The following is a 15,000-nucleotide window of genomic DNA, read 5'->3' on the forward strand; positions in this document are numbered from 1 at the left end:
CTTTTTTTTTCATTCAAGTAAATTTAGTCGTGATGAAATCTCTTGCAAATGTTCCAAGTTCGAATCCGTTATTTGTTATTAAACATCTGCTGTTTTCGTTGTGATTTTAGATTAATGAGCATTAGCATGACCATATCTATTATTGTTATCCATTAGTAGACATAGTATTCTGTTATGAATGGCATATTGTATAAAAGAATGCTTTGACTAACCTAGTAACCGCAAATTAGGTTGTTTGTGTGTGTTTGAAAGCATACATACGTACCATTTAGAATGTTGTGTATAAAGTTAAATCATAAGTACTTTCAGTTATTTAAAAGATTTTTGGGGGATTAAAAACGACTGGAAATTGAAACTCATCGCTCGACGAATCTTGCTTGCAGTGTTGTTGATTCTAGAAAGAGGTTCTTCTTACTCTGTTCAACATTACTGTTTTCTTCTTTTAATCACATTGCATCGTGATGTGCATGCATGCATACACACACATAAACATATTTATTTGTGTGTATGTATATATATATACATACACACACACACACACACATACACACACACACACACACACACACACACACACACACACATACACACACACACACACACACACACACACACACATATATATATATATATATATATATATATATATATATATATATATATATATATATGTGTGTGTGTGTGTGTGTGTGTGTGTGTGTGTGTGTGTGTGTGTGTGTGCACGTACACATAGCTTTACTTGTATATACATATATGTTTATATACACACACATACGCACACACATGGATATACATATATGTATATGCATACATCCATACATTTATATATATATATATATATATATATATATATATATATATATATATGTATATATGTGTGCGTGTGTCTTTGTGTGTTTCTATGTATGTATATATATGTATGTGTGTTTATATATATATGAACACACACACACACACACACACACACACACACACACACACACACACACACACACACACATATATATATATATATATATATATATATATAATATATATATATATATCATATATACATATACACACATGCAAATATAAACATATGGACAGATAGATAGATGGATAGATATAAAGTTATCTATAACTTATATCTCTCCTCATACACATACATGCATTTTTGTGTGTGCGTGTGTCTGTATAAATTTATGACTGTGCTGCTTCACAATACAAGAGATGTATCTGTATATACCTGCATATATCTTCGTATTGCTGATGAAGATATATTCGAAACCGGTCAGATATATGTCCTGTATTGTGAAGACATTCAGTCTCATTCAACCTTATCTACATCCGTCAACATAAATACAGTGCTGATATTCATGGCAATGATGACAATCATTTCCAAAATTATCCTTCGAACCGGATTCGAACCAGTGACCTATGGATGTCCGCTTCTCAACCAACTACAGTCCACCGCTCTACCAACTGAGCTATCGAAGGAGCTGACAACCACAGACACCGCTTCCAGCTTTCCCTTCCTCGGCCTCGCCTCCACCGTCGCGCACCGCTCTCTCGCTCCCAACGGCGACTTAGGAACAGCTGTTGTGCTCTTAATTCAAATGGATGGATATGTTGTACTTCCATTTTGATCGCTTTCATCAAGGAGTAATTATCTTTGTGGCCTATTTCTCTAGGTGAATAAAAAAAATGTATAGTAATGACGATGAGAATAATGACGAAAGCTGATGAAAAGTTTTATTGTACCATAACACTACATAAACTTTAACTTGAAAGACCACAGTCAGATGAAAATGCCAAAACCCATACAAAAAAACCTCCGATTTACAAACAATAACCACAATATGAGTAAAACCACACAAAAATACAATAAAAGATCAAATAAAAACACAACAAAAAACATGCAATCAAAGCCATACAAAAAGCTCTCTATCTTACAAATAGTAACCACAACATGAATCATAAAGTAAACTCTTAAAGTAATCTTTTTTATGCGATCAACACTCACCGAACATTGCCCACATATTCGTGTTGTTCGGGACATCTTTACACATTGCACATGACCAGCTAACCCTTTTCTTTGTAAATTTCTATGGAATGGTGTGTATCAGATCCATTTATATCTGATGAGGTGATCTAATTAATTTGATATCTCTCTCTTGTAAATAATCAGCTCCATCATTAGGTGCTGATTATTTAACTGTGAGTTGACCATGAGGCAGCAAAATCATCGTGCATTACCATTGGTGATGATAGTAATAGTACTACTACTTTTACTATTACTACTACTAAGTATGACGATAACAACATTAATAACGATAATGATAAAGATGATAATAGTAACGACGATAATGATAATAAAAGGATGATTATAGTAATGATAATAGTGAATGTAATAATAATGATAATGATAATGATAATAATGATGATAACGATGAGGATAATGATAATAAAAAAACATATATCAATAATCACAATAGAAATGATGAAGATGAACAACAGCAATAAAACCCACAAAACCGCTAACGATAACAACAACGATTTTTATAACCGTGATAATATCTAATTTAAATACACGAGTGAAAAATAAAGCTAATAACGATCGCACAGAAATTAGAAGAGTAAAAACAGGAAGCAAAACCTTTCGGTCAGATCTGGCAACGTCGCCTTTGCGGTTGAACGAATAAACGACAGGAAAGTAAATTCATAATGGCTTTCGCACTCTCTTAGACCTTCCGTGAGATACGATTCATAGGTTCGAATCCTCTTATGGTTCTTAGTTTTAGTGAATTTTTCATCCGCTTATTGGTCTGAGGGGAAGATTCGATCCTATGTTTAAAGGTTTGGTATTCTTTTGTTTTTTTTTTTTGTATATTTTCATTCATTGGTTTGGGCGTATCGATTTTTTTTTTCGGTTTTGTTTGTTTTTGCATGTTATGATACAAGGAAGAATCGATAATGCATTTTGGATAAACGAATCGTTATAGCTTATGGTATATCTTTACCATAATACAAAAAAACATTGTGATATTAATTTTAATTTGGGATGATAATTCAACTCTACATGTTATGTCAACAATATGATTTCTATAGATTTCAGACAAACATAGATATATGGATAAGATAAAATAAGGTAAATATATGTATAAGTAAATATGTATATTCATGTGATCAAAATGTCACTACGTATAAAGGTCTGCGGCAAGTGAAATGACATATCTATATGAATATCTATAATCATACGTCATGTTTATAACGAATACAAAAATAGACACATACGATCACCGTATTTAAGACACACTTCCATGATGATACAAAAGTTGTTGGAACAAATCATGGTAAACAAAGAAAAACTACTGTTATCTTTGTTATCTTCATCATTATTACTTTCATCAATAACATTTCATTTATTATCATCATTAATGCCTTATCCACAGTTGCAGAAACTGATTTTAATTGTGGATCAAGACCCAACGTTATGCATTTGGCAGCTGCCTGGATCACGTGGCGTGTATCAGTGTAAACCAAGATGCTCCATTCTATCACTGGCATTCTAATTGACCTTATTAAAAAGAGCGCATAAAATAAAAACAATGATGATTTAGTGTTCCATGACAAGATAATGGACTTGAGTTTATAGAGCAATCATGTCCATGTTGACATTTATGATCATGAAGATGGTAACTTTGACAAAAAATTATCCTTCGAACCGGATTCGAACCAGTGACCTATGGATGTCCGCTTCTCAACCAACTACAGTCCACCGCTCTACCAACTGAGCTATCGAAGGAGCTGACAACTATGGACACCGCTTCCAGCTTTCCCTTCCTCGGCCTCGCCTCCACCGTCGCGCGCCGCTCACTCGCTCCCAATGGCGACGGTTTCCAATCAGATGTTTTGGATTTTTAAATCACTTTTCTTTTAGGCAGTTTGGTTTTAGTATTATATCCACATGCTTTTTCTGTTGACAGTATTTTCCCTAATATTCTTGAAGAACAGTATAAATAGTGCATGCGTAATATGTCTAGTACAATGCACTTATAGATTGCACGAAAATTGTAGATATTTTAAAAAATATTTCACATATCCATTCCCATACTAGTACACGGCTGTATGTTCTGGCTGGATATAGGAAATGCAATTACACACGCACATATAAACTCACACGTGAAAGTGTGTGTGTGTATATCATATATATGTACATATGTATACACATATGTATTATATCTATATTGATCTCTCTCTCTATCTATCTCTATCTATCTATCTATATCTATCTCTCTCTCTATGTATGAAGGTATTGTAACTAAAATATATGAATATGTATATATGTGAGTATATACACATACATATGTGTGTAGATATATATGAACATAAACAAAGTAACGTGCAAAGATGAAAAGGAACACAGTCATGGTATATATATGAGTGCAGTCTGTTTCCCAAGGGTACGTCACAACCCAGGTGTAAAAGGTCATTCAAGGTCGCAAAATATGGTTATTCGGTTAAATGACAGAATTTGAAGAGTTATTGACGGGTGGAAGAATATGCTATTGCTTTAGTTTCAACATTCTTAAGGCAAGAAAATTGTAGAAATTAAACGAGAATTGTTGCATTGTCTGATATCACGGAGAAAATTCCCCTATTCTTGTTTATTGTTCCTGTTCTCTTGCTCTCGATTATCACTGTGATCTTTATTCTTACGAATCAGTACTGTATGCATTTCCCACATAAAAGAATAAAGTCAAATTCTCACGTGCCCAATTTTTTTTTATTCTTAGTTTTTGTCAACGTGAAATTTTTCATTGAAAAAGTATCCATTAAGTAAATAATTCGAATCAAGCGGAAACAATGGATATCTAAGAATAATTCTAGATTTGATATTATTTTAGATACGTTATTGTTTTTGTTGCTGCTATTGTTTTGTTTCACTATTACTCTTTTCTATTCTTTTGCTTTCCATAATGCTTATACCATATTGATTCTTGGGTCATTTTTTTCGTTCGTGAGTAAGCAAAAAACTACCTTATCACTAGCAATATTGCGTAAATTCATCTTGACAAAATTTGGAAATCTGGGTCCGTTTCTGTTGCCACTGTTGATAGGAGAGTCTGTTTAGGATATAAAAGGAAGACGGGCATTTCCCACGAGCAGTTGCTTCTCCGCCTCCCTCGGCCATGAAGGTCCTCCTGCTCGCCTTCGCCCTCGTCGCCTCCGCCATGAAGGTCCTCCTGCTCGCCTTCGCCCTCGTCGCCTCCGTCAGGTAGGTCCTCCTGCTCGTCTTCGCCCTCGTCGCCTCCGTCAGGTAGGTCCTCTTGTGAACCGCATTCGTGTTGACAAATGTAGAAAAGGTATGAATGATAATCGATATCTTCACAATACAAGAGATGTATTTGATCGGTTTCGAATAGATGTGTTTATGACGGTTTCGAATAGATGTGTTTATGACGAAGATATATTCGAAACCGGTCAAATACATCTCTTGGATTGTGATATTCATTCTCATTCATACCTTTAATACATTCGTGAAGATATTCATTCTCATTCATACCTTTAATACATTCGTGAAGATATTCATTCTCATTCATACCTTTTCTACATTTGCTCCTCTTGTCTTTGCTGTGCGTGTTATTCAGCGTCAAATAAAGGATTGCACCCAAGAACATTTTCTCTGGTGAGAAGTACTCCACAAATATCGCATAGTGCCTGATAAAGAACATTGACTAGGATATAGTGACAGATACGTATACATATTCCACATATAACACCCAACGAAGTTTTGTACTTGTAGTCGTTAGTCAGTACAATTAACAGTAAGATTAACACTAGGATTAACAGTAAGATTAACATTTTCATCGGAACCGGCTGTTGGGTCTCGGTGAAACTGTCTTGAGTACGGTCCATACTAAGATGGCTACCATAGCCTCATTCTGTTGTGTTAACATTGAAAAAAAATCAGCTCTTCTATCCCCAGCGTATAGTGGTGTATAGCGAATCGACAAGTCATGTCTTGAATTGAAGCTTCGAATCTGTCTTGTCCTATACAAAAAATGTGGGATGAAGCGGATGTTCGGAACGGAATTCGAAACAGGTTTGATAAGACTTTTGACCGTGACCGTAAAATGAAGAAGCCGTTTGTATATGGCAGACAAACAGGACAACGCAAAGCTTTTCTTCAGATGCAGGTTATGTCTAGATTCACATAATGCAATATCTGTTGTCAATTGCAAAATCTTATATTTGCAGATTTTATCTTTTTTCGTGAATTATTCATCTTTTCATCAACTTAAACTGACCAGAATAATGATAAAACTAGGTAAATGATATGAAAAAGAAAAAATAAAATACAGAAATTCCCATTCAGTAAATAAAATTACCTGAAGGCCATTCAAAGGTAAAAAGTCTTTTAACGATTCGTCCAGCATAGAAACTAGGAAAGCTTGAAAGTTTGACCAATGGAACTGTGGAAGATCTTTCCCCGTAAAAAAGCCTCATTACCTCAGTTTCCATTTTGGGCCAATAGAGAGCAATCCTTTCTGAAGACAGCGTTCCTTTCTACGTCGATAAGGAGTTATGTTTATTTCCTATCACACGAATTATCCACACAACGCTGACCACCATTGCATTCCTATGGTGGTTCCCGTCATGCATACTTATTTATGCATATCTATTCATTTATTCATTTATTAATTCTTACTTGCTCTTCCCCCTTCTGCATATCTATTCATTTATTCATTTATTAATTTTTACTTGCTCTTCCCCTTTATGTATATCTATTCATTTATTCATTTTTACTTGCTCTTCCCCCTTCTGCATATCTATTCATTTATTCATTTATTAATTTTTACTTGCTCTTCCCCCTTCTGCATATCTATTCATTTATTCATTTATTAATTTTTACTTGCTCTTCCCCCTTCTGCATATCTATTCATTTATTCATTTATTAATTTTTACTTGCTCTTCCCCCTTCTGCATATCTATTCATTTATTCATTTATTCATTTTTACTTGCTCTTCCCCCTTCTGCATATCTATTCATTTATTTATTTATATAATTATGCATATCTACTCCTTTATTCATTTTTATTTGCTCTTCCCTCCTTCCGCAGCGCCCAGACGGAGCCCTTTTGCCGCTGCGCCGCCTTCGTCACCTACAAGAACTCGGAGGTGATGGTGTACGAGGCCCCGAAGGTCATCATCGACTCCTGCCAAGACGACGCCGAGCAGTGCAAGGAGGCTTGCGTCACCGAGGTCTGCTTTTTATATGTGTGTACATGTATATATATATATATATATATATATATATATATATATATATATATATATATATATGTATATATATATAGATAGATAGATAGATATATAGATATATAGATATATAGATATATAGATATATGTATATATATATATATATATATATATATATATATATATATATATATATATATATATATATATATATGTGTGTGTGTGTGTCTGTGTGTGTGTGTGTGTGTGTGTGTGTGTGTGTGTGTGAACATGTAGTTGTGTTTAATATGCATATGTGTATACATATGCATAATGTGTATATATATATATACACACATACGTATAATATTATATATAAATACATACATACATACATACATACATACATACATACATATATATATATACATATATATATATATATATATATATATATATATATATGTATATACATATATTTATACATACATACAAATTTATGTATATATATGTATGTGTCTATATATATTCATATATGTGTGCGTGTATGTCATGTTTCTTTTCCAGAGAAAAATATCATATCTAGTTATATTCACATGCGTTTCATTTGGATCTAAACTGTATAAGTGACGAATTGAAATTAGTGCTAGGCCTAGATTGTCTCAGATCGCTTTCAAATTGTCATTAAAACCTAGTACAGGATTCCAAAAAACTTAAACACCATTTAAAACAGCATTAAATCAAAACAGAACGTAAAGGCGTATAAAACCGCGTATCTGTGTTGCAGCTGAACACCCTCAGCAACAATGGCGACCTGTGGCTGCTGCAGGAGAGCGGCGTCACCGTCGGCCAGACCATCTGCTCCCGCCTCGCCGATCACTTCGTCTTCTGGATCTCCAACCACAGGGTAACAGCGCCATCTATTGTTGCAAATACCAACCAAAAAGAAGGGTTGTTATTGTGATTTCTTCTTTGCTTGAGAGATGAAAGTAGGCGTGTCTTACCTGCTTACCTGCTCGTGTTGATGATTAAATTCTCTCCCGCCTTACCTGCTTACCTGTGTTGGTGATTAAATTCTCGCTCCTGCAGGTGTACGGGTACTACGAGGTGTGTGGCGGCCCCTGGGAGTACACGGAGTTCGCGTCGCAACAGCTGTTGTGTTGCGAAGGAGGCAAACACGAGCACTGCATCGTCAGGAGATAAAGGGGATTCACTTCTTATATATTTTTTAGAAAGGATGGTAACATATATTTATTTCTTATTACATAGATTAAAATATTTGAGTATAACTTCTCGTTCTTCTAACACATTGGTCCCGCTTTATACTATTCTTTGACCCTCGATCTATTTATAGTAATCTCCATGGCGCCGTTTATTGTCTGTCGTCTTTTCAGTTATTACAAGTTATGAATAGTGTAATGGTGTCAATAGCAATAGAACAAGATCATTATAAGCAAAGATTCCAATTCATTTACATGCAAGAGGTGACTACCTGTGCATTAGAAAAAAATGCATGAAAATTTACTTCAAAAGAACAAAATTCAGCGAAGTAACCTTTGTTTTTAAAAATCTGCAGTTAATATAATGCATTATACCTCCATACAGTATAGGAGGAAAAAGCATCAGAAGTAACTGCAATGTGAAGTGTTGGTGTTACTGGAGTGAGACAAAATCCAGTTTAATTAGATAATGATACTCATATTGCCCCATGTGACCCGGATAATAAAGTTCCTAGGTTAGGAACCCCTGCTCTAACAGCCATACGAATTAAGTAATGTGTAGATTAACTAAATACAGCCCAGTGAAAAATACTGCCACATATAAACTTCTGGATTAGATGAAGTTCAACTCGTGTTCAGCTGATGTTCAGTTAGCAGGACAATAAGAATAGAATTCGTTTTCATCTCATGTTCAACAGATGTTCAACTGGCTTTCATATCGTATATATCTACCTTTGTTCAACTTGTTATCCTCTCGTTCTATTATTAACCTAATATCAAAACTAATGTCCACTAACCTGAACAGTGATCGCCTTAATGGAATAGGCCTACAACAAGATACCCAGTTTTGTAGGCTCTGATCGAGTACGTTTTTACACGTTCTTATAGACACGGAAGAGAGCTGTAGTTGTCTTCTTGGGTAGCCAGTTTTTGTGGAGATTGAAAATAGGGAGGAGGGGAAGGAGAGAGAGAGGAGTGAGGAAGATATAGATGGTTAGAGAGAGATGGGGAGAGACAGGGAAGTATACACGCACACACACACACACACACACACACACACACACACACACACACACACACACACACACTCACACACACACACACACACACACACACACACACACACACACACATATATAAATATATATATATATATGTATATATATATATATATATATATATATATATATATATATATATATATATATATATATATATATACGTATGTGTGTGTGTGTGTATGTTATCTATCTATCTATCTATCATATATATGTATAATGTGTGTGTATGTGTGTGTGTATGCGCACACACACACACATATATATACATATATATGATAGATAGATAGATAGAGAGAGAGAGAGAGAAAGAGAGATAGACAGTCATATAGACAGACAGATACATAAATGGACAAAAAGACAGTCATACAGACAGACAGATAGATAAATAGACAGACGGACATATAAGGAGACTAAGGGAGGGATAGAAAAATAAGAAGCGTTTAAATAAACAAAAAGAGAAATATGAGAGGACAAAGTGACAAAAAAATATCCTCACGGCAGTTCCTCTATATTACGCTGAAGTGACTTTTATTATTAGCTGTTCAGTTTCGTGCTCAGAATGTCCAGGAAGTGATATCATAAACATGGTGTTTTCTCATTGTTTGAAGTTCTTAAACCGATTTCCTTTTTTCAATTATTGTTGTGACTTTTGTTCCAGATCATAAAAATAAGTGCAGTGCATTATGAATTATTTCTATCTTTATATAGCAGGATAATAATGTTTACGAGAAAAAATAACATTACAAGAAACAGTTTCTTTTTATTTTATTGTTTTCTTCTTTTTCTCTTTATCTTTTAGTCATTATTATTTATTTTCTCTAATGACTGATTAGGTTTACTGTGTAAGAGAGCAATATAAGAAATAGATAGATAGAAACTTGATGATTTACCATTAAATGAAATCACAATAGATGTAAAACAAGTAACACATAACGCAAGGTTTGATTTACATTAGTTTACCCTCCAACGTTTTCTGTGTTGCCTGCGGGTATTTTTTCTCATCTTTTTGCTAATATCAATTTCTCTGTTTACCAATTTCATAGAAGGAATAATAAACACATTACTTTTTGTAGTTAGTTTCCCAGTCTTTTGTTATTTTCATGAATTCGTCTGCATTAAATACTTTTGTATGAAGTATATTTATTCCATGACTATCATAATCTTATGAAAATTAATATATGAAAACAGGATAATTCATCTCTCTATCTCTCAATAAATAATGTTTAAAGACTCCTTGCTTCTTGTTAAAACTATAGAGGCCTTTAATCCAAGCCAATAATTAAAACTAAATCCATATTCACATCTTTTATTCGCAAAAATTACAAACAATCAGAAACTCAATTTCCGAACACATCGCAAAAAAAAAAAAATAATAAAAAAAATGTGATGATGTTTCAGCAGAGAATCATCACCATCGCCACCATCATCACTACGTAGATCATCACCCTTCATCATAATCATCACCATCATCACCCTTTGTCACCATCAATCACCATCATTTATTCGGATATACAGTGCACATGGTCTCCTCTATCACAACACAACATCTGCTGTGATTCCACGCCTGTGAATTCCCAGGCACCACCACACACCTCGTTGTAACCGTAGACCTGTAAAGATAGTGATGGATTTTTATGGTGGTGGTGATTGTGGTGGTGTTGATGGGGTGGTGGTGATGATGTTGATGGTGTGGATGGTGGTGATGGTGTTGAAGGTGTTGATGATGGTGATGATGTTGAAGGTGTTGATGGTGGTGGTGATGTTAAAGGTGGTGATGGTGTTGAAAATGTGGATGGTGGTGGTGATGTTTAAGGTGTGGATGGTGGTGATGGTGGTGGTGATGTTGAAGGTGGTGATGATGAAAGTAGTGTTGATGGTGGTGGAGATGTTGAAGGTGTGGATGTGGATGGTGGTGGTGATGTTGAAGGTGGTGATGAAAGTAATGTTGATGGTGGTGGTGATGTTGAAGGTGTTGATGGTGGTGATGATGAAGGGGGTTTTGATGGTGGTGGTGATGATGTTGATGGTGGTGGTGATTGTGATGGCGATCGTGGTTGCTGTGATGGGGATGATGTTGAAAGTGGTGATGATGGTGACTGTGGTGGTGTTGATGGTGGTAGAAGTGGTAGTGAGGATAATGATGATGGAGATTATGGCGATGATGGTGATGAATATGGTAATGATGCTAGCGATGATGATGATAATAATGGTAATAATAGCGACAACAATAAAAATACCATTAACAACAAAACTAACGAAGATACCAATACCAACAAACAAAACATAATAACCAACAACTAAAAAAACAACAACACCAACACCAACACTAACAATACCAAACAATCAATCAACGAAACTTCAAAAAAACACTTAAAACAACGAAACTTAAAAAAAACCCACTTAAAACAACGAAACTTAAAAAAAACACTTAAAACAACGAAACTTAAAAAAACACTTAAAACAACGAAACTTAAAAAACACTTAAAACAACGAAACTTAAAAAAAACACTTAAAACAACGAAACAAAAAAACACTTAAAACAACGAAACTAAAAAAAAAAACACTTAAAACAACGAAACTTAAAAAACACTTAAAACAACGAAACTAAAAAAAACACTTAAAACAACGTAACATAAAAAAAAAACTTAAAACAACGAAACTTAAAAAAACACTTAAAACAACGAAACTAAAAAAAAAAACACTTAAAACAACGAAACTTAAAAAACACTTAAAACAACGAAACTTAAAAAAACACTTAAAACAACGAAACTTAAAAAAAACACTTAAATCAACGAAACTTAAAAAAACACTTAAAACAACGAAACTTAAAAAAACACTTAAAACAACGAAACTTAAAAAAACACTTAAAACAACGAAACTTAAAAAAACACTTAAAACAACGAAACTTAAAAAAAACACTTAAAACAACGCAAAAAAAACACTTAAAACAACGAAAAAAAAACTTAAAACAACGAAACTTCAAAAAAAACACTTAAAACAACGAAAAAAAACACTTAAAACAACGAAACTTAAAAAAATACTTAAAACAACGAAACTTAAAAAAACACTTAAAACAACGAACCTTAAAAAAAAGGCTTAAAACAACGAAACTTAAAAAAACACTTAAAACAACGAAACTTAAAAAAAAACACTTAAAACAACGAAACTTAAAAAACACTTAAAACAACGAAACTTAAAAAAAACACTTAAAACAACGAAACTTAAAAAAAAAAACACTTAAAACAACGAAACTTAAAAAAACACTTAAAACAACGAAACTTAAAAAAAACACTTAAAACAACGAAACTAAAAAAACACTTAAAACAAAGAAACTTAAGAAAAAAACACTTAAAACGAAACTAAAAAAAAAACACTTTAAACAACGAAACTTAAAAAAACACTTAAAACAACGAAAAAACACTTAAAACAACGAAACTTAAAAAAGCACTTAAAACAACGAAACAACAACAACAAAAAACACTTAAAACAACGAAACAATAAAAACACTTAAAACAACGAAACTTAAAAAAAACACTTAAAACAACGAAACTTAAAAAAAACACTTAAAACAACGAAAAAAAACACTTAAAACAACGAAAAAACACTTAAAACAACGAAACTTAAAAAAGCACTTAAAACAACGAAACAACAACAACAAAAAACACTTAAAACAACCAAAAAAAACACTTAAAACAACCAAACTTAAAAAAACACTTAAAACAACGAAACTTCAAAAACACTTAAAACAACGAAACTTAAAAAAAACACTTAAAACAACGAAACTTCAAAAAACACTTAAAACAACGAAACTTAAAAAAAACATAAAACAACCAAACTTAAAAAACACCTAAAACAACGAAACAACAACAAAAAACACTTAAAACAACGAAACTTAAAAAAAACACTTAAAACAACGAAACAAACAAACAAACAAAAAAACTAAAACAACGAAACTTAAAAAAAACACTTAAAACAACGAAACTTAAAAAAAACACTTAAAACAACGAAACTTAGAAAAAACACTTAAAACAACGAAACTTAAAAAAAACACTTAAAACAACGAAACTTAAAAAAAACACTTAAAACAACGAAACTTCAAAAAAACACTTCAAACAACGAAACTTAAAAAAAAACACTTAAAACAACGAAACTTAAAAAAACACTTAAAACAAAGAAACTTAAAAAAAACACTTAAAACAACGAAACTTAAAAAAAAAACACATAAAACAACGAACTAAAAAAAAAAACACTTAAAACAACGAAAAAAAACTTAAAACAACGAAACTTAAAAAAAACACTTAAACAACGAAACTTCAAAAAACACTTAAAACAACGAAAAAAAACTTAAAACAACGAAACTTAAAAAAAACACTTAAAACAACGAAACTTAAAAAAACACTTAAAACAAAGAAAAAAAAAACACTTAAAACAAGGAAAAAAAACACTTAAAACAACGAAACATAAAAAAACACTTAAAACAACGAAACATAAAAAAAACACTTAAAACAACGAAAAAACAAACAAAAAAACCCTTAAAACAACGAAACTTAAAAAAAACACTTAAAACAACGAAACTTAAAAAAAAGCACTTAAAACAACGAAACTTAAAAAAACACTTAAAACAACGAAAAAAAAACACTTAAAACAACGAAACATAAAAAAACACTTAAAACAACGAAAAAACAAACAAAAAAACCCTTAAAACAACGAAACTTAAAAAAAACACTTAAAACAACGAAACTTAAAAAAAAGCACTTAAAACAACGAAACTTAAAAAAAACACTTAAAACAACGAAACTTAAAAAAACACTTAAAACAACGAAACTTAAAAAAAGCACTTAAAACAACGAAACTTAAAAAACACTTAAAACAACGAAACTTAAAAAAAGCACTTAAAACAACGAAACTTAAAAAACACTTAAAACAACGAAACTTAAAAAAAACACTTAAACCAACGAAAGTTAAAGAAAAACACAAATCAACGAAACTTAAAAAAAACTTAAAACAACGAAACTTAAAAAAAAACACTTAAAACAACGAAACTTAAAAAAAACACTTAAAACAACGAAACTTAAAGAAAAACACAAAACAACGAAACTTAAAAAAAACTTAAAACAACGAAACTTAAAAAAAACACTTAAAACAACGAAACTTAAAAAAAACACTTAAAACAACGAAACTTAAAGAAAAACACAAAACAACGAAACTTAAAAAACACTTAAAACAACGAAACTTAAAAAAAAACACTTAAAACAACGAAACTTAAAAAAAACACTTAAAACAACGAAACTTCAAAAAAAACTTAAAACAACGAAACTTAAAAAAAACTTAAAACAACGAAACTTAAAAAAAACACTTAAAACAACGAAACAAACAAACAAAAAACCCTTAAAACAACGACCCCCCCCAAAAAAAAAAAAAACAACAACACTTAAACCACCCACCTTATGGTTGTTTATAGAAAAGAAATAATGGTCAGCGAGATACTGGCAGATG

The 15,000-nt window shown here is 32.3% G+C and overlaps 2 protein-coding genes and 2 non-coding genes across 6 annotated transcripts in view; 1 reads left to right on the plus strand and 3 right to left on the minus strand.

Annotated features, from left to right (window-relative positions):
- The window catches only part of LOC113816403 (uncharacterized), a 23,089-nt gene that overhangs the window by 6,456 nt on the left and 1,633 nt on the right, over positions 1-15,000 (minus strand). The window contains exons 3-4 of one of the 2 annotated variants that reach the window (XM_027368479.2): positions 14,949-15,000; positions 10,797-11,114 (exon numbers count right to left, since the gene is read on the minus strand). The exon at positions 14,949-15,000 is cut by the window's right edge and continues 68 nt beyond it. The exons of the other annotated variant lie outside the window; for it this stretch is intronic. Of the exons in view, the coding sequence (XP_027224280.1) occupies positions 11,004-11,114; positions 14,949-15,000 (163 nt within the window). The 3' untranslated portion in view covers positions 10,797-11,003. Of the gene's footprint in view, positions 1-10,796; positions 11,115-14,948 lie in introns of those variants that run through there. 2 annotated transcript variants of the gene reach the window in all.
- On the minus strand, positions 1,390-1,479 carry TRNAY-GUA (transfer RNA tyrosine (anticodon GUA)). The gene is given in 2 exon segments: positions 1,390-1,425; positions 1,443-1,479. It is a non-coding gene; the product is annotated as a tRNA-Tyr (tRNA).
- Positions 3,698-3,787, minus strand: TRNAY-GUA (transfer RNA tyrosine (anticodon GUA)). The gene is given in 2 exon segments: positions 3,698-3,733; positions 3,751-3,787. It is a non-coding gene; the product is annotated as a tRNA-Tyr (tRNA).
- Positions 5,215-8,491, plus strand: LOC138864256 (uncharacterized). Of its 2 annotated transcripts, XM_070130933.1 has the most exons (5): positions 5,216-5,222; positions 5,265-5,302; positions 7,106-7,247; positions 8,011-8,130; positions 8,313-8,491. In XM_070130933.1, the coding sequence occupies exons 1-5, from the start codon at positions 5,217-5,219 to the stop codon at positions 8,424-8,426; spliced, it is 420 nt and encodes a 139-aa protein (XP_069987034.1). In that variant the 5' UTR covers position 5,216; the 3' UTR covers positions 8,427-8,491. The 2 variants fall into 2 exon arrangements, with proteins under 2 accessions (XP_069987035.1, XP_069987034.1); XM_070130934.1 differs by lacking the exon at positions 5,265-5,302 and having other exon boundaries at positions 5,215-5,260.

This window comes from Penaeus vannamei, chromosome 15 (assembly GCF_042767895.1).
Source record: "Penaeus vannamei isolate JL-2024 chromosome 15, ASM4276789v1, whole genome shotgun sequence".
Taxonomy (NCBI): Eukaryota; Metazoa; Arthropoda; class Malacostraca; order Decapoda; family Penaeidae; genus Penaeus; species Penaeus vannamei.

What these genes read in the sequence shown, in the direction of transcription:
- LOC138864256 (XM_070130934.1), top strand. Translation starts at nt 5,217, where the DNA reads ATGAAGGTCCTCCTGCTCGCCTTCGCCCTCGTCGCCTCCGTCAG. An exon ending in AGGAGGCTTGCGTCACCGAG is followed by an intron (nt 7,248 to 8,010) that starts GTCTGCTTTTTA and finishes TCTGTGTTGCAG; the next exon opens with CTGAACACCCTCAGCAACAA. An exon ending in TCTGGATCTCCAACCACAGG is followed by an intron (nt 8,131 to 8,312) that starts GTAACAGCGCCA and finishes TCGCTCCTGCAG; the next exon opens with GTGTACGGGTACTACGAGGT.